This window comes from Zychaea mexicana (assembly GCF_025766255.1).
Source record: "Zychaea mexicana strain RSA 1403 chromosome Unknown BDB00scaffold_28, whole genome shotgun sequence".
Taxonomy (NCBI): Eukaryota; Fungi; Mucoromycota; class Mucoromycetes; order Mucorales; family Lichtheimiaceae; genus Zychaea; species Zychaea mexicana.
This window is the reverse complement of record NW_026516691.1, coordinates 92,655-112,503: the sequence shown is the minus strand read 5'-3', so window position 1 is coordinate 112,503 and position 19,849 is coordinate 92,655. Positions and strand designations below refer to the sequence as shown.

Here is a 19,849-nt window from a genome sequence, read left to right as displayed (position 1 = left end):
TGGACCCGGTCATATGCCTTGACCATATCTATTGTCAGACCAATATCGTCCGCGTTGATGCTTGTGGCATGATCCATTGCAAGCTCGACCGCCAGCCCATTGTCGGCAATGTATCGACCGTGTAAATATCCACTTTGATATTTGTTGATAAGCGATTCGCTGACCTTGACGATGCGTGCGTTGAGTAGTCGAGTATATACTTTCGAATCTAATTGATCAAGGCGATTGGTCTCTAATTCTCATGTGTGGAGAGATCACCTTTCTTGGGAAGTAAACAGATAGACGTTTCTGACCATGACGTTGGAAATGTCGCTTGTTGCAATGCATCATTGTATACCTTACAGCTAGATTCGAAAACAGGGGGTGTTGAAAGATTGCGTCAATCATGTTGTATGGTAGCCCGTCTATACCCGGACTGCTTTGTTTGGCGCTCGGCGAGCGGCGGTGGTCAAGTCATCGACCGTGAATTCAGTTGTTAGCGCTTGACGGGACTCTTCCGATAGAACACAGGTGGGCGGTATATGATCAAGAAGGTCCGAAATTGCATCCTCTTCCACATGATCAGGTGTGTATAAAGACGAGTAAAACAACCTTGCGGCTTCATGAATGTATTCAAGGGAAGAGTCAATAATGCCAGTTTCTGGATGTTGTAATTCTGGGATATATCTTTGAGCTTGTCGATGCTTCGCCGTCCTTTGCAGGTATCCTGCTGAATTCTCCCCGTGCTCCCGCCATCGAGCGTTTGCCTTGAGTGCCATGATGTGCGCACGCTCCGTCTGAATGTCAGCAAGCTCGGCACATACAGCTTCCAGCCGACTTGGTCGCTCACTGGTGATTTTGAGTTGACGCATCATTTTATTGCGTAGCCGTTGTAAATGTTTTTCTTGAAGTTGCTGTTTTTTTGCTTGATATCGCCCATGTTTACGGCACGTCTCTTCTACGATCTGCTTCACGTCGTCCCAAGCCTCGCGAGCGTTGTCACAATTGTTGATCGTCGGATGAGCTGCTGTTAATGCATCTTTAAGTTGTTGATGAAAAGCAGACGAACACATCATCCTAGGATTTACTCGCCACATGTCAAGACCCCGGTTGCTGCTGCTTGGAAGGCGTAAGATTGTCGAGATCAAACACTGATCAGTCCAAGTCGAGTAGATGAAGCCAATGTTGGGAGTTGAACATATGAGTGCAAGTGCTGGTGACGCAAATATGTAGTCGATAGATGACGAGCTGGATCCACGTTGAAACGTCGACGCCAAGTGCCCGCCATGGTCTGTGGTAGTCATTACGTTCTTGTAGAAAAACACGCCATTCGACTGGAGCTGATTGGAAAGACGAGTCCGTGCGAGCGTAGGAATAATTGAAATCCCCCAGAATTAGTGTGTTGTTGAGTTGTTCTGACGCGCACGATGTGGATAACAGAGAATAGGCAGACTGTAAAATACCAAACGGGCGTGTCGATTCGTACCAGATGGTGCATAGATAATATGAACGTTGAACGGGTGGAATTCGTTGTTGCATGTTGTATATTTACCAGTATTCCTCGACCATCTCTGGTGATGAAAATTAGTACGACATGAAGCTTGTGCAGCGAAATTGATGATGCCACAAGATCGACTCCATACACCGGAACGTGCCTGAAAGCGATCTTAAATTTGTCGTGCGTCGACACTGTCAAGGATAAATGTTTCTTGTAACGCCAGCAGATCCAAGGATTGTTGTCGCAAGTGACGCATGAAGTAGTTTGTTGATTGTGGATTGAGTTTGATGAGACATCTAACATTGATTGACTTTCATTGTAATTCTCTTCTTTTTCTTTTTCTTTTTCTTTTGTTTCTTTTGTTTCTTTTGTTTGTTAGGAAAAGGCTTTGTTTTCCTAGTCTTGATATGATTCTAGATTACGTACTCATCCCATTCCCCGAAACATCGTTTGTGATTGCGGAGGTGGAAGGAGCTGAAGAGGTCGACTGGGCAGTGACATAAGCGGATGCAACTGCGTTAATGGTATTCGGGTTGTGGCGTGACGCATTAGTGCCTGATTTTCCTTGTTCTTGCATGTTTTGATGACGGTGTTAATTGGTAAGCTGGCGTCCCGCACAAGCAGATCAAGCTCTTCGTTGTCCTCCTCCATCGCATCATCCGCACCAGTTTGAGCTTCCTCGTCGTCTGATGTGTGTCGGGATTCCATATCTTCGTCTCCAGGTTCTGAGCTGGATTCCTGCCCAGACTTATCTCCACTAATGTCCTCGAACTGTCTGTCCTCGGGCCATTCAACGTTGCTGGCAGAAGCACTGGTTTTTCCAGCTAACCGTCGGGATCTTTCGAGTGTCTTCGTCCAATCTGTTTCCTGCTTTTCCTTTTCTTGTGCTTCAACCTTTTTTTGATCGGGATCCTTTACCAGGAGCCAGACTTTGGTGGGGGCTTTGTCAGTGCCCTTATTAGGTTGACTCTTCTGTACCTTTGGGGTCCCAGGCAACTTGTTTTTTGTTGGAGCATGCGTTCCCTTAGTATCCTTGGGATTCGAGCTACCTTGACCTTCCTTCTTACGCGGGGATGTTGACTCGGTGGATTGTTCTGTCTTGGGCGTCTTACGTGGGTAGTTGTTTCGTGGTTGTGGGCAAGACACAGAGATATGGCCTTTTCGACCACAATTGAAGCATTCGGGATCGGTGTGGTAAATTGAAATAAACAAAGACAGATAAGTCGTTTGAGGATAGATTATTTCAAAAGATTGAACAAAGTACAATATCAGCTATAGAAACTATCTTCTTTTATATCTAACTTTCAAACATTGTTTGAGAACTCGGTCTTAACGGAGAAACAGATCTGAAGGTGGAAAGCTTATCAACTTCTTTGTCAGCAAGGACCTTACTGGTGCTTTGCTGTAAGAACGAATAAAAAACTTTTATGATGGTTTGAGATGTGTTCTTAGACGGTTGTTTTATACTTGGTTTCTTTACTGAGTTATATGAAGGATTCACATTTCAATCCAGCTAGGTGCATGTGCGCAACCGTGTCCCTTATTGGATCCCAGTGCGGTAAAGAGAAACCTTCTATCAAGACATCTGTCTGTACCGGATCTTAGTTTACCACAATCGGGGCGATCGAGGCAATCTTTGATCATGTGATCCTGAGAGTGACAATATCTGCAATAATCACCCATAAATTGCCAGTGGCGTAGAAAACACGGTTGCGATTGTGAATCGCCCCAAAGTTGATACAATGCGTGAGAGTTTCATATCGGCCGTCGTTTTCGTCCTTTAGGTATCATCAGCAGAGCAAAACCCTTGCTTGGAACCAGCTGCCTGCCACTGACCAGTATAGGTCTAAGTGCAATACATGCCTAAATTTGGACAAGGATGATCTTGACTTGAACTCAAGGTCACCAGTTTCCAAACCAGTTGGTAAATGAGACAATTCCAATTTCGTGAGTTGTTGTTCAGGGGGCAATGAACGAACAGCTCAGTAATGATGACCCGCAACCTCCACTCCTTTTTCGACTGCTAATTGGCACGTCGTTTCATCAGTGAATGTCATCTCGTGAGGCACTTGTTTTTTTATTGCGATGGGGTAGGAGACCTACGCCAATGTTAAAATCTGGAAAAAGTTCTCTGGATACGCGAAAGAATTCTGATTCTTGAACTGGATGGGCTGTGGTATCAAAGAAAACGCTAAACTCTTCGGTTCCGCGTCGAAGCAAATAAGAATCAATGTATACGTTGTCTGCTGTTAACTGTCACAGCGTGTCCTTGACAGTTGATGAATCATGTTCAGTCAGCGACGTGGTCATGCGTCCACAGTGAATTCGAGTTTCCGGCATTGTTTTGGGTGCTACTATCAAGAGCCCCCTGGGGGGTGTGGTTTGGGAACGGAAAGAGCCATGTTGCGCAAGGAACAGCATATAGGAATGGCGGATGGGGCAGGGTTGATTATGACCGGTCACACTAAGCGAGTATCCATGGATATAACGTCTTACAGAGTCTCACTGAAACTCTTCCCAACATTTCTCATTCTTTAAACCCAATGGCAAAGCTTGTCGTAATCATAAACGCTTGCTTCGAATGCAACCAAAGAGTTGCCCAACCTCAAAGCCTGAGGAAGTACCTAGTCACTAAGCATTCCATTACTATTCCTGACAGAACTAGAGCTCAATGGCACAGCAATAATAATTTCACCTACATCAAAACAACTACTGCGCATGATTCGATCGAAGAGCAGCTCGGCTGTCCTGCTTATCTGCAGCATTATTCAACAGTGCAGGAACTAAAAGATCACTACTATTCCGATCATCCAGGCATAATACCTCCAATGCATCGTCAACAACAACATCGTCAAAGTACCAACAACGATGATTCCGAGGCTGTATGAACAACAGAAGAACCTGAGCAAAGTGTGGAACAGAACAAAAGATGCTTTAGCTGCCACACCATCGAAAATGAGCTCTTGGATCCGAGTGGCATCAGTTTTGTACCTCCAGATCATCAAAACCATATCATGGTACAATCTCTCGATGCCAGTGGGGGTAATGGGTTTAACACGAAACAGTTATTTACATATCCTCCTTTAGAAGGAAAGAAAACAAACATACTTCTTTCCTTCTAGATAGGATCTTATTCAGACATACCTTTTTGAGGTGGATTCTATAAGTATCATTATTTAATGAGAAACTAAATGTCTTTATTTTTTAAAAAAGTAGTGTTATTTAACTGATGCTATCTAATTTTATTAATTTATAAAAAAAAATGTTTGTAAAAATATCTTTTAAAATTTTAGCAATCACCCTATTCCCCCTTCATATCCTGCGATTAACTTTAAACTTAGTTTGGGTTATTTCTAATTATTGGTTTAAAATACTTATTTATAGATGTAATAGATTATTACAAACTTATTATTCTTTATTACAGAATAATATTCTATCCATTATTAAGTTTATAAACATAAGTATTACTATTCTACAGATAAAAATCATTTTAGATTTGCATCTGTATTTTTAATTCCTAATATTCTAGTTGATTCTATTCATCTTTATTTTATAGAATTTATTCACTTCTTAAATGATAATCTTTCTAACATTTTTACAGGCTCTTTAGGTTTAGTATTACTAGGTTTATTAATTTATATAAGTTCTGCCCCTAATTCATCTAATACAAATCCTTCATCAAAAATACTTTAATGTTAATTTTGGAGATGGAGGTGCAGGGTCAAATAATCATCCATCAATAGTAATTCTAATAATGATAAACCAATTACTTCTCCTGGAGTTGCTGCGGGAATTCTTTCTGGAACAACAATAACTGCTGCAGTTAAAATTGCAAAAACAAATCCTAGAAATGGATTGTTTTTAGGTGTTGTTGGTACTATTGGTGGTTTTGCTACTTATGGATATAGGTGAAATGATGAATCATAACTATGAAGAAAGAAAAAAAATGAGAGAAATGTGTGAAAGAATGTATTATCACTCTATTGAAAGATCTGGTAGTCCTCCACCAGATGGAAACTTCAAAATTAATTCTCCAAATGAAAATAGTAATAATTTTGTAGAATTCATTTCAAAATTAATTGAAAATCCACAAGATGTATTTAATTTATTAAATGAATATTTTAGAGGTAGTGATGGAAATCCTACTCCTATTTTAATTTTATGTGTTTGTCTATTTACATTTATTGGAATTCTTGGTTGTTTCTTCTTAATTATAGGTATGTTAAGTAAACTAATTAAAATTGAAGAACGAGAATTTATTAAGAATAGACCTTTATTACATAAATTAGTTTGCCTTGTTATTTCATTAAGAGATTGGAATAATTTTGTATTATTAATAATTATGTTATTATGTCATATTGGAATTTTAGTTATTTGCTATTATTTAAACGAATCATTCTGGGTTGATGATTCATATAAAAGATTATTATTATTATTTTATTATTATTATTTTATAAAATTCTCCCCCGGTACCTTGATTTATGCCTTCTCGTGGCGGTACTGTAAGTAGAGATAATTAATCTTGAAACTAAATAAATCATTACTAAAAATTAGATGCTATCTAATTACTTACTTACTTTAAAAATATGATGTTTACAAACTTATTCTATATTTTTAGCGATTGCCCTATTTTCCCTTCGAATACCTGCGATTTAAACTCTTTTACAGAGCTTATTTCAAGTTACATCAGGATTAAAACACCTGATGGTTTAATTACTAGTAATATCTGGATTAATACTCCGGATAATTTACTTTTAGCTTTATTACCTTCAGTGGTATGTATAAATAAAAACCCTTCAGAAAATAATATTTTAAATTCAACTTTTAATGATTTAAAAGATTTTTCTCTTACAAATGAAAATTCTAGTGGTTATATTACTATTAAAGAAATTTTATCAAACGATACTTTATCTCTTAAAGAAAAACAATTAAATTTAGAAGAAAAATTACATTCTTTATGGTTGAAAAAACTAGAAAAAATGAGTAAGTCTAAGGATTTCTTAAATACAAATCCTGGGTTTAGAATATTTTTAAATAACTATAAGTTATTAGAAGATGACTTAAAAATGTATTTTGAAAATGAAAAATATATTAGAAACAAAAAATATCTTTTTATGTTTAAAGAAATAGATAAATCCTTGATGCTGTTCTTGATTTTAAGTTTGTTAATCCCCTTTATTATGAAATATGAAGATAATAAAGAACAATCAGTTACTACTTTATTTCATAGATTAGGAAAAACTTTATATAAAGAATGTTTATATCAAAAATATATTAAAGAAGTTGATGATAAATCTAAGGATATTGTAACTTTTAATTTATATTTGAAAAATTTTACAATAAATGAAGAGAATTTTATTAATATTGGTGGTACTGTTATTAGTTATTTGGATATGAAAAGTGATCTTTTTAATATCTTAGAACGATATGATGTTAAAAGTAAAAAAACTCATAGAGAAATTATTCCTAGTTACCAATTGAAAAACTATATTAAATATTTAGGTATGATTGATGGTCATGAATTACCTATAGTATATCCACCTATTTATTGGGAATTAAATGATAACAAAGAATTTAAGACATATGGTGGATATATTACTAATAATATTAAGAATTTTAATCCTTTAATTAGAAGTAAAAGATTTACTGAATCAAATATTAAATTTATAAATAAAATGACAATTAAAATGGTTAATTATATGTCATCTATTGGTTTCAATATTAATCTTAAAGTATTAGATTTTCTAATGAATCTGCCACTTAATGATGATTTAATTATTAGAACATTACATAAGGAGACAGATGAAATGAGTGAGATTATTAAAAAGAATAATAAAGAAAAAGAATTTGAAATTACATCTCATAATAGTAAATTCTTATATAATAATTCAATTTTAACTATTGCTAAACTTTATAGAGATGTTGAACAATTTTATTTTACTTTCTTTTTAGACTGGAGAGGAAGAGTTTATTGCTAAGGGGGTGAATTAAATTTCCAAGGTGGTGAATTAGCAAGATTATATTTGTTATTCAAAAAAGGTAATGTATTATCTGAAAATGGATTAAATTCATTAAAGGTTTATGGAGCAAATGCTTTTGGATTAAATAAATTATCTATTACCAAAAGATTAGAATAGGTTGATCAACATTTTTCAGAAATCTTAGATTAAAATTCAGGATTATGGAGAAAAGCTGATGTACCTATGTTATTTTTAGCTTTTTGTTTTGAGTTATAAGGTTATAATAAGGATCCATTAAACTTTATTTCTAGATTACCAATTTATTTAGATGTAACATGTAATGGTGTACAACATTTAGCTGCAATGATTCTTGATTTTGATCTAGCTAGTAAAGTTAATTTAGTTGAATCTGATATAAAAGATGATCCTAATGATCTTTATAGTTTAATATTAAATTTATTAATGAAGAAATTAAGAAAATAGAGGAATGTGATTTAAAGTATGCCAGATTAAAGGGTTTAGTATTAAATAGAAAGATTGTAAAAAGAAGTTTAATAACTATTTCATATGGAGTTAAGATTAAAGGAATTTATAATCAATTAATTCAAGATCATTTTTCTATATATAAAAAAATTAATGGGAAAATGTTTTATAAACTTAAAGATGAGAATAAATTAACTTTAATTACAAGTAAAGAATTAATGTTATTAGCTAAAATTATTCATAAATCATTATATGTTATACATCCTAAATTAAATGAATTATCTAACTATTTTAATAATATGGTTTTATTAATATTTAATTTAAACCTTCCTATTGTTTGGATTACTCCTTCAGGATTATTAATTAGTCAAAAATATGTGAAATTCACATCTGTAACCTTATCTACTAAAGTTTTAGGTAAAACCAAGAAAATTCTTGTAAAAAGTCCTATTAAAGAAAAAATTAATAAAATTAAATAAGTAAATGCATATATTCCTAATTTTGTACATTCAATGTATAGAAGTCATGTAGCATTATTTATTAAAAAAATTTTATCTAAAGAAAAAAATATAAATATTTTAACTGTACATGATTGTTTTGCTACAAATGCTAATGATGTATATATTCTTCAAAACATGGTTAAAATAAGTTTTATTAGAATTTATGGTAATGATGAGTTTATTAATAATCTTCACAAATTTATCTTAGATTATATTAGTAAAAATTACTTAATTAATGTTGATAAAACTATAGTAATTGATAATAATAATAATAATGTTTATAATATTCCCCATAAACCAGAATTTAAGAAAACATTAAACTTAACAACACAATTAATGAAATCAACTTATTTTATTAATTAAATATTAAATTAATAAAAAACAAAAATGTTTTTTTCCTCATTATCTAGATAATAAATGGAGATGGGGTTTTTTTTATGGTATACGTATTGAAGAAGGATAGTTTAAAGTGGTAAAAATAATCTTAATAAAACATAAAGATAATCCTGTAATTTTAAATTCCCTTTTTATAAAATAAAGGTAACAAGGAGCCTCCAATCCCACCCCCGGTTTCTAATAAGTTAAAATCTTTATTTCATTTATCAATTTCATTAAATACTATTAAAAGTAATATAAAAATTGTATTTAATTACAAAAAAAGGAACAAAATATTCTGTAAAATATTATGTTCCATAAAAACATTAATAAATTTATTAACAGCTTTTTATTAAAATTATATTTATTCATTAATATTTAAAGGTGCAGTACTAACCCATTCACCATTCATAAACACTTTTTTTCGTTTGTTAAAATTAAATGATAATCTTATCTCTGTGTTTATAATTTGAATATTGGCTGTATATAGATTTTTAAACCATTTCGTTTTATATTAGTAACAGAAATACCTGCAGCAAGTTTATTAAAATCTTGAGGTGTTAAATCAGACCCAATAGTTCTTGCTTTAATAATTATATCACTATTATATTTATCAACTAAATATATTTTAGGACCTATATATAAACCATTAAAATTAGAATATTCTAATTTTAATTGTCCTAATTCTGTTCCTACATATTTAGAAGGTAAAGCTTTATCTACAATTAAAGAATCTGTATCTGTATAATAATATATATACCCTTTTAAATGCATTAATTTATTCATATACATTCGTGAATAAGCTGTAACTGCTGCTGCAATAGGAACAGATTATGAAACAGTTCTTTTTGAAGAATCATATTTTAGAAGTTCATTATTAATATCTTATTCAGATAATTCACATAAATTTTGATCAGGAGTAATATTATATCTAACTAAATATTTGTTTTCAGGTAATTCAAAAATAGTATTAATAATATGGGAAGTTAATAATTTATCCTTTTCTTCTTTATTTATCAAAAAAAAATAAATCACTAATTTCATTCATACCTATTCTTCCAAATAATGAATTTTATAATAATTTATAAATTTCTCGTAATGGACCTTTGTTCTTTGTTTATAGAAATAACAAGTTAGGACATAATTTTCAAAGACATCTTTACCTCTATCAAATTGATAACCATATAAAACATTAATTTCATAATTAAATTCTTTAGATTGTTTTAATTCTTCAGAAAAATACCATCCTTTCCATGATCCTAAAGGACAATACATTTTTTCATTATCTCTGTAAGGTAAAGTACAGGATTTTTCATCTCCTAGCAGACGTTTGAACTTTTATTTATGCAGAAGGGATTTAATTTTAGGCAGAGTGGACATGAATGTTAATCTGAGTGGACATGAATGAAAATTGAGCTGGACATGAATGAAAATCGATCTAGACTTAAATGAAAATCGAGCTGGACATGAATGAAAATCGAGCTGGACATGAATAAAGATCGAGCTGGACATGAGTATAAAACGATCTGGACATGAATATAAATCGATCTGGACATGAGTAAAACCAATCTGGACAAGATAAAAATCAATCTGTACATGAATGAAAATCATTCTGTACATGAATGAAAATCATTCTGGACAAGAATAATAATCAATCTAAACATGAATAATAGACAACCTGGACATAATAACAGTCAACTAAGACATAATAAAAGTTGAAGTAGATAATATATTAAGTGTTGTAGCAGAGCAGAATATTTGAGTATCTAAGATTTTCAATTCAAGTCAAGACATAATAGATGTTAAGCAGTACAAAGCCAATATCACGATATAGTAGTATGGCTGTTTCACTCGTGACAAGAAGCTTGTAGGCTAATGTATAGGAAATGGCAAGGGTGCGTCAGAGACTCACTGTGCGCATAAGCCTATTTTGCTGCTGTGGGAACAGGGCCTGAGCATTTCCCCACATTTCATTTTACCTGGGTTGAGTTTGAAACAAATTGGAGTTTGTTAGCAGCAGCAGGGAGGAAAAAATCAACAACCAAAGATCCTTTTTCTTTCTCAATACCATTCGCCACGGCAAATCAACAGCTTCGACGCACACTTGTAAATGGCTCCTACTCTCTTCACGATGAATAAAAAACAAAGAAAACAAAACGGCACAATCCACGGATTTATTTGAAAAACGAAATGAAGGTAACTGTTTTCTTAAAAAAAGCATGTGCTCATGATTTATAAGGAGTAGACCGCCGTTACTGCTGCTTAAAAAAACGCTGGGTAAGTGAACAAGGGAAGGAAAAGGTTATCGGGTGTGCTTGAGGTATAGATTTAGTGGATATATGCCCATTCAGAATCACTGCTTCTTTCTCTTTTTCTATGTATATACTTATGCACCATCTTGTACCATTCCAACGTCAAACTTACGTGCGTAATACAACATCGTCCTCTACCTGCACAAACCATTCGTACTCACAACAAGAACGACGCCACAATCTTCTTCTCCATTACTCAAACACAATCATATACAACATGACGCTGATCCGCCATTGACTTGCAAAATATACAGCCTGACGCATTTATTTTTCACTATCATGTACGCCCATATTACACGATGACGACTATGACGCCGGTCTTTTTGTTTTAATACTTGTACGCTCAAGCACATCATCATCGTAATGACGGTCATCTCTTTCTTTGCTGTTTGTATTCACATCAATGCGATGATAATTATATTCCTATGATGCATACACACCACCACAACTATAATCCTCCTCTGCAATTTGCTGTACTCGCACACACACGATGGCAACAACGATTACCTTTTTCTTTTTGCATATGCCAACACGAACATTGCCGGTCTTGATGGATAAGGTAGTTATATATGCTGACGGTGTGTAATGTAGGGTTTTATCATTGTTACTGTAGATGTTATGGTTGGGATGAAAAAAATAAAAGTAAAAGATCATACATTATGTAGTCATTATGTTTCAGTTGTCTGCATAAACGGGTGTGAGATGGGATTGCATGTTATTACAAGTGCTTCTATAAAAACTATAGATATAGCTCTGAGCGGTGATGATAATATGGCAGGGACAAAGAAGAAAAGGTGTTTGTTGTTATGAAGGAGGAAGTTTCTTTGCTATTACAACAGCAACTTTATTTGTTGTTAATAACAACAACTATGAACAACCGACAAGTTACTACCCTTGACGACATTCGCTACGCTCTCTCTCACTCGACGTGGAGTTCTTGCACTCATTCCTAATGAAATCGTGTGCGTTCCTACTGCTCGATGGCAGATCTTCAAGGATCGCATCTCGGAATTGTGTGGCTACAAATGGGTTCACAAACGCGAGACTGTGCATGGCACCAGACGCCCTGCCATGCAATATCAATAATTACAATAACCATCCTTCACCACGAAACAACATCCTTCGCACTTGTATAACTCTTATAGAACCTTCTTTGTTATCTTTCTTATATAACGGTCATCATACTTTATTTTCATCCAATCCACAGCAACACAAAAGGAAAGAAACCCGTCAGTTATCTTTCCTGCTATCTACAGCTCATTTATCCATGAAGACCGGCGATGTTAACGTTGGTATATGCAAAAGGAAAAGAGTAATCGCGTCAGGCTGTATAATTTGCAAGTCAATGGCGGATCAGCGTCATGTTGTATATAATTGTGTATGAGTAATGGAGAGGAAGATTGTTGCGTCGTTCTTGTTGTGAGTACGAATGGTTTGTGCAGGTAGAGGACGATGTTGTATTACGCACGTAAGTTTGACGTTGGAATAGTACAAGATGGTGCATAAGTATATACATAGAAAAAGAGAAAGAAGCAGTGATTCTGAATGGGCATATATCCACTAAATCTATACCTCAAGCACACCCGATAACCTTTTCCTTCCCTTGTTCACTTACCCAGCGTTTTTTTAAGCAGCAGTAACGGCGGTCTACTCCTAATAAATCATGAGCACATGCTTTTTTTAAGAAAACAGTTACCTTCATTTCGTTTTTCAAATAAATCCGTGGATTGTGCCGTTTTGTTTTCTTTGTTTTTTATTCATCGTGAAGAGAGTAGGAGCCATTTACAAGTGTGCGTCGAAGCTGTTGATTTGCCGTGGCGAATGGTATTGAGAAAGAAAAAGGATCTTTGGTTGTTGATTTTTTCCTCCCTGCTGCTGCTAACAAACTCCAATTTGTTTCAAACTCAACCCAGGTAAAATGAAATGTGGGGAAATGCTCAGGCCCTGTTCCCACAGCAGCAAAATAGGCTTATGCGCACAGTGAGTCTCTGACGCACCCTTGCCATTTCCTATACATTAGCCTACAAGCTTCTTGTCACGAGTGAAACAGCCATACTACTATATCGTGACATTGGCTTTGTACTGCTTAACATCTATTATGTCTTGACTTGAATTGAAAATCTTAGATACTCAAATATTCTGCTCTGCTACAACACTTAATATATTATCTACTTCAACTTTTATTATGTCTTAGTTGACTGTTATTATGTCCAGGTTGTCTATTATTCATGTTTAGATTGATTATTATTCTTGTCCAGAATGATTTTCATTCATGTACAGAATGATTTTCATTCATGTACAGATTGATTTTTATCTTGTCCAGATTGGTTTTACTCATGTCCAGATCGATTTATATTCATGTCCAGATCGTTTTATACTCATGTCCAGCTCGATCTTTATTCATGTCCAGCTCGATTTTCATTCATGTCCAGCTCGATTTTCATTCATGTCCAGCTCGATTTTCATTCAAGTCTAGATCGATTTTCATTCATGTCCAGCTCAATTTTCATTCATGTTCAGCTCGATTTTCATTCATGTCCAGCTCGATTTTCATTCATGTCCAGATCAATTTTCATTCATGTCCAGCTCGATTTTCATTCATGTCCACTCAGTTTAACATTCATGTCCACTCTGCCTAAAATTAAATCCCTTCTGCCTAAATAAAAGTTCAAACGTCCGCTAGGAGATGAAAAATCCTGTAAATTTTCAAAATAGTATTTGATGAATATAATAGCTCACTAAATAAAGAAGAAGTTTTAAAATATAAGACATTATTACAGGAAGAGATAGATAAATTAATTATAAATGAATGGGGATTTATAAATGAAAATTGGAAGAAAAAACAAAATAATTATAAGCATCGAACAGAATTGAAATATATTAAAGAAATAGATGAAATTAAAAAAGAATTATTACAAAAGTTAGGATATACTTCTGTATTTTTTATTTTAACTAAATTATATACACATAAGGATTCTCCTTCACCATATTTTTAAATTGAAAAAGGGTTATATTTAATATATCATCTTGTATCAGGTATTATATCTAAAGATATGAAACGAAATATACCATATACATCATTCTATAAATTTATAAAGAATTTTGGATAACAAATTATGATAGTTTGAATAAATATGTAGATATATGTCTAAAAAATATGTTTTCTAATATTAAAATAAGAATTTATTCTGCATTAATAAAAAACCCTAAAAATTTTAAAAATATAACATTACTATTAGATGGTCATGATAGTACTATTGAATATGATAAGCCTGACATTTCTGCACAAAAACGATGGTCATATAAATTAAAAACATCAGGTTTAAGAACATAAGTATTAACAGATATTAATAATTTTATAATTGCAGTTTCTAATAGTCAACTATGTGGAGTTAGTAGTGATGGTGGTATGTTTTTAAACATGAAATTATATACGAAAATGGATAAAAGAGATGTTTTAGCTATTGATGGTGGTTACACATTATTTATTAAACAGTTTGAAGACTTATGTAAAAAGAAACATATTTCATTTAAGTGATAATAATTTCTTATATCCTATTAGAAAAGATCCTAATGAAGAATTGAATATACAAGAAAAACATTTTAATGATGTATTTAGAAGTTTTTGGTCAGCTATAGAAAACCAATTTTGTGATTTAGGAAATAAATTTAAACGATTTTCTAATATTAACTCTATATTAAAAACAGATGATTATAAATATATTAACTTACAAATAAAAGTAGCATTTTTACTTAAAAATATACAATTATTTACAGATACATTCAATATAATTACACAAGAACACCATAAACTATGGGCTGAAAAAAACTTTAAATTTCCTACTGATGAAAAACTAATAGATATAGTTTTAAATAATGAGATAAAGCAAATGAAAAAATTAAAATAATGAGTGAATTACAAAAAGATTTATCAGATTTATCATTAGAAAGTGATAATATGATTATTGATAATAATAATAATAATGAAGAATCTAATAATCATATAATTGATAATAATGAAGATATAGATTTCCCTGAATATAAAAATATTAATAGAAAAAAAAAGAAAGAAAAATAAAAGTGAAAGAAAAATTAATTTAAATTTAATTAGAGAAATTAACAAAAATAATAATTTTTATAAGTTGAAACAGTTATAGAACATAAATTAAGTAAAAATAATGAATATGAAGTTCTTGTTAAGTGGAAAGATTATGATGAAACAGATAATTCCTAGGTAAATGAGAAAGATTTCAATGAAAAACAAATATTAAAAGATTATTTTAAAACCAAAAACATTAAGTATAAAATTAATTATTTTTGTATATGTAGATTATTATTATAATGTTTCTAATAATTATATTTAAACTATTAAATGTAGTAGGTTTCATAATTTTGTTATTAATCATAAGGATAAGGATTAATTCTCTATGTGGTCTTTTCGACGATCCCAATCGCAGCATGTATTTACGGTGGACAAACGAGATTACTTTGGAGGCTAAAAAGAACGATGACTTGGTGAACAAAAACCGACCTGACATTTGCATCACCAGTCTTTACGGCAGTCGATTCACTATCAACCATGGCTTCGGAGAGGTCAAGTCAGCAGCATTCGACAGCAACCATTTCCTTTTATGCAAAGATCTTTTACAGGTGGCAACATTCTGTAAAGATGCTATGGATACTCACAACATAGAAGCCATAATTGGAATTCAAGCGATTGGTCGAGGAGTTTTTTTTATATCTTGTTGTTGCCAGCAAATGGTGTATACGCGTTTCTTGAACTTGACAAAGTCTAAATCCCAAACAACCTGCAAGATTTGACGAAATTGGTGATGGATGCTCCTCTTCTATTACTCATAATTGATGTATTTGAGAGAATTTGCATTCCGTCTGCCAATGTGCGTAATCCTGACCGACATCGCCGTACCATTGACCCATCAAGCTTTAACCAATTATTTTCTTCATCTCAAAATCGTAAACGCTTATGCCCGCTTCAACGAAACAACCATTAATCGATATAAAACTGCTTTGTCATTAATACATTCCATCCCTTTCATTGTAAATAATCCTCAAGTTCTTTTTTCTCTGTGAATCTTTATTTTACACAAGTGCTATTCCAGATTTCATCACCTAGTAATAAACAATCATAACACTTCGTATAACGCCTCATTGTTTTTTACATATTGGCCAGACATCAGCCTCTTCTTTTTTTCCACTCTTTTTTGATATGATATGGCTCACAAACGTTTGCTACAGTTGCCGAAGTTGCTTTAGTAAGGAGTGTCACTTCTGCATATGATTTTTTTTGTTGATGAACCAGTTTTTCTTGACGTAACAAAAGTATTTCGAGACGATCATTTGGCAGACACTAGGGTTCTTGTTAACGTGTGAGTAGAAACAATACATGGTAATCCTTCTTCTAGTTCTACAAACTAGATTTGTAAAACGATGCGAACAAAGAAAACGAAGGACACGATCTGCAAAGAAAAAGCAGCACCATTGGCGACAACTTTGCAAGGCTGTCTAAAGATGCATGGGTGAAAAAATGCAATGATCATCTTGAATTCGTGCTACTAAACATAATGACTTCCTCTGGCAAATAAAGATAGCCGAACAGTGGATGGGCAGAAATCAGGAGGACAAGAGCTCTTTTTCGATGGAATCGTTGCAGCTAGAGCGTCTCTTGTTTTGTTCTGCACTTTGTTCTGGTTGCTTTGTCGTGGTACAGCCTCGTAATCATCATTGTTGGTAATCTGACAGTGTTGTTGTTGATGATGTGTTGCCGGTATTGTCTCTGGATATGGTCTGAGTAGTAATGATTTTCGATTCGTGTATCATTGTGTAGAGAGAAGAAAAAGTGCATCAACATCTCCTCTTCTTTTTCGCCTATCTTGTCTTTTGCATGAAAAGAGACAGTAAAAAATATACTGCATTATTAGTAAAAACCCTCTTTTTCCTTTGATTCTTTGTGTATGTAATGTAAAAAACGCAAATGCTTATTGTTCTGTTTTTGTTTCAATTGATCAAAATACACCTAACGTTTATTTGCCTTTCTTGGGAGCTGTTGCGGCTTTAATGAATTACTACCGTACTGCAGCAGAGAACTTCCATCAAAGTTGTACTAGCCAGTGGAAGGAGTCTCTTAGAATTTTTTATTTATTTTACTTTTGTTTGAGGATTCAACATAACAGTATATAAAATGTATGCGCATCCTTTTTTTCAAAGTTTAACGATGATACAAATGTATATAAAGATGCTTGCTGTCATCAATCATTCGCTTACTGGTAGCAAACAACCGAAAGACTATGTTCTCAAGAGTTTCCTATCGGTATGTAACTTAGCAACAACTATATATAGACAATCCTATCATAAGCACAGACATCTACTATAGTATGTAGCTCAGCTGCCACCAGCTGTACATTATTTGAAGCTGAAGTCTGTTAGGCTATTACGCCCACGAAAGTACATATGTTACAATTACAAGAGTACTGTATATTTAACGGGGGTTTGATAATAAGTGCAAAAACATTTATGCATTAAGACACGATTTTACAGTGTTATTACAGTACATCGAATTTATACGTACAAAGGTGGGTATACATGTGGTGATATGATAAGGTATAATGGAAAGTCCAAGTATTACATATTTGTAAATATGAATTAAGGCGTTGTGGGAACGCACTTGCATGATGATATGTTGTGTATTGTGTTCACGACAGAAAACACTTTCGTTTAATGTTATATTTTCTGAGCGCGACTAGTGTTGAGCCCGAGCAAAGGGTCGCTGCTGTTGCTGCTGATTATCAATGGTGATGTAATCGCGCTGATTCGTATCATATGGACTGTTAGGGCTCCACGATGGTTGCGCGTCATCACCACCGTCGTCTTGCATCAGCTCGTTTTTGATTTCATGCTCCCGGATACGGCGGATCCACACGGTAGGGAATAGGAACGTAATCATAATTAAAGCGACCAATCCTGCGGTTCTGACCATAACAGTATACATCAAATAGACAACATCGTCCCTGCTGCGTGCAGTAAGTTCCACTAGAACTGCAGCGAAAGCCCCAAGGGTGCCCAAGCACAAAAGGACAAGCACCACCGAAAGAGGACTTAAAAACGGACGAATATCTCGATAATATTTGATCTTGTACAAGGAATAGAAAAAAGCATTCATGTGGTAGAGAGGTCCGATGACGGAGACGCAATAGAAGGCAGTAATTGTAGGATTAAAGTTTGGCGAATCACTAACGCCCCATAGGATGGCTAGTATCAAGCTGGCGATTACCAGCACGGTCGTGATAAAGTAAGTGAGTCGCAGGATACTTCTTGATTGAGCCATCTCATCCGATGGTGCCTGAAACCGTAGTCGGGGTAAAGCCATGATTCGTATTATGTAGGATAAAAGACACCACAGCAGAGGTGGAAATATGCATTGGAGTAACAGCATCTTTGCAACCATCGCATATCCTCCGTTGCCCATCCATCTAGCGAATGCAAAGGCGTGGAATATAAGCATCGCTACGGAGCACAGAGATGCAAGTATTGATGCCATCTGGTACTGTTTACGAAGACGATAAGACATGAATATGGATCCACCAGCTGCAGCGGCCGAGAGGACGGTGTTTGTAACGTTAAGAGCTAGTACTGCCGTAAGTGAGGTAGGATAGGATGCCGACGCTGTAGCCATATTATTGTAGTATGTACTATAAAGGTATATATAAAACAATTGCGAGAGGCTCGCGAAAATGAAGCATACCCTCCCTTTTATACAGATAAACTTCAAGCGGGGAGATTCCATCAGCAAACGGGAACGTCGGTCCAAGTTTACACGCTGAGGCTGAGCCGACCACAAACTAGCCACAAAAGGCTAAACTTGCTAAAATCTTCATTCTCTGCTATGCTCAGAACATTAAGACTTAAAGAATGGTTGATCAACAATATACTGTCCATGCCTAGCTGCAAAAATATATAAAGTGTGTTATATCTCACCATTTTTCCATTCTCGAATCAATGAAAATTGCATTTTAATTGGCTCCCATTACATTTGACGCTTTGCTGTCGAGCACACACGATGTTCCTCTTTTTTTTTCTCGGGTCAAACATTTTACGAAATGTCCGTTATCATACGATCTGTTTCTATATTTAATTCTTTTAGGGTTCGATGATTTTCACGAGTCATTGTGATACGCTCTCGGCAGATTCTAAATGACGTCCTTTTGAATTTAAAAGCAAAATCCTTAATTAAACAAGTGTTACTTTCATGTTACATTACGAAAAGTTTAAAATAAAGGAGATGGGGAAAGACATATCAACACGCAGAAAAACTTGTACCTTAGAATATATTATAAAAAAACTGATTGAAGTAGCTAGAAGGTTGTTCCGTTGGCGTAAGGTGAAGTGCAAATAGTACAAGCATGTTTTACACTCTCGTTGTTTGCCGAATCTTCAGATGCGGCTGTAATGCTTGAGCACAATAGCGCTTCTTCGTCATATTTATTAAGGTTAGCACGCAAAAGGCTTTTTTGTCAACTTGGCGTGATATTTGAAATAAGGCAACTCAGATAACGTGAAGGTTCCATAAAGTATTAGAACAAAGAAAAAAATGAGCTGCCATCCTATGCTGTCATCCTATCCATCATTTAAGTTTATTACCTTGCGATTACATGACGTCCTTATGCGTCGTACATACGAAAAGAAATATATGTACCCAAAGCTCGTCAATACCATAGATGTTTTATT

General features: G+C 34.0%; 4 protein-coding genes across 4 annotated transcripts; 1 reads left to right on the top strand and 3 right to left on the bottom strand.

Moving 5' to 3' along the window:
• Positions 1–1,646: 1,646 nt before the first annotated feature.
• BDB00DRAFT_871426 (uncharacterized protein) lies at positions 1,647–2,789 on the bottom strand (the record flags this gene model as incomplete). The annotated part of the gene is made up of 3 exons (XM_053126829.1): positions 1,647–1,773; positions 1,923–2,634; positions 2,780–2,789. 3 exons carry the CDS (start codon positions 2,787–2,789, stop codon positions 1,647–1,649), a joined length of 849 nt encoding a protein of 282 aa, XP_052980601.1.
• A 1,231-nt stretch (positions 2,790–4,020) lies between these two features.
• BDB00DRAFT_871425 (uncharacterized protein) lies at positions 4,021–4,365 on the top strand (the record flags this gene model as incomplete). The annotated part of the gene is made up of 1 exon (XM_053126828.1): positions 4,021–4,365. The coding sequence occupies one exon, from the start codon at positions 4,021–4,023 to the stop codon at positions 4,363–4,365; it is 345 nt and encodes a 114-aa protein (XP_052980600.1).
• A 4,988-nt stretch (positions 4,366–9,353) lies between these two features.
• Positions 9,354–9,608, bottom strand: BDB00DRAFT_721980 (uncharacterized protein; the record flags this gene model as incomplete). Its single annotated transcript, XM_053118192.1, has 1 exon — positions 9,354–9,608. A coding segment is annotated over one exon (255 nt), but the record flags the coding sequence as incomplete, so codon positions are not given.
• Positions 9,609–17,741: 8,133 nt separating this feature from the next.
• Positions 17,742–19,095, bottom strand: BDB00DRAFT_311476 (uncharacterized protein). Its single transcript, XM_053116880.1, has one exon. The coding sequence runs from the start codon at positions 18,906–18,908 to the stop codon at positions 17,865–17,867; it is 1,044 nt and encodes a 347-aa protein (XP_052980598.1). The 5' UTR covers positions 18,909–19,095; the 3' UTR covers positions 17,742–17,864.
• Positions 19,096–19,849: the final 754 nt, after the last annotated feature.

Coding starts and splice junctions, on each gene's coding strand:
- BDB00DRAFT_311476 (XM_053116880.1), bottom strand. CDS start 18,908: ATGGAATCTCCCCGCTTGAAGTTTATCTGTATAAAAGGGAGGGTATGC.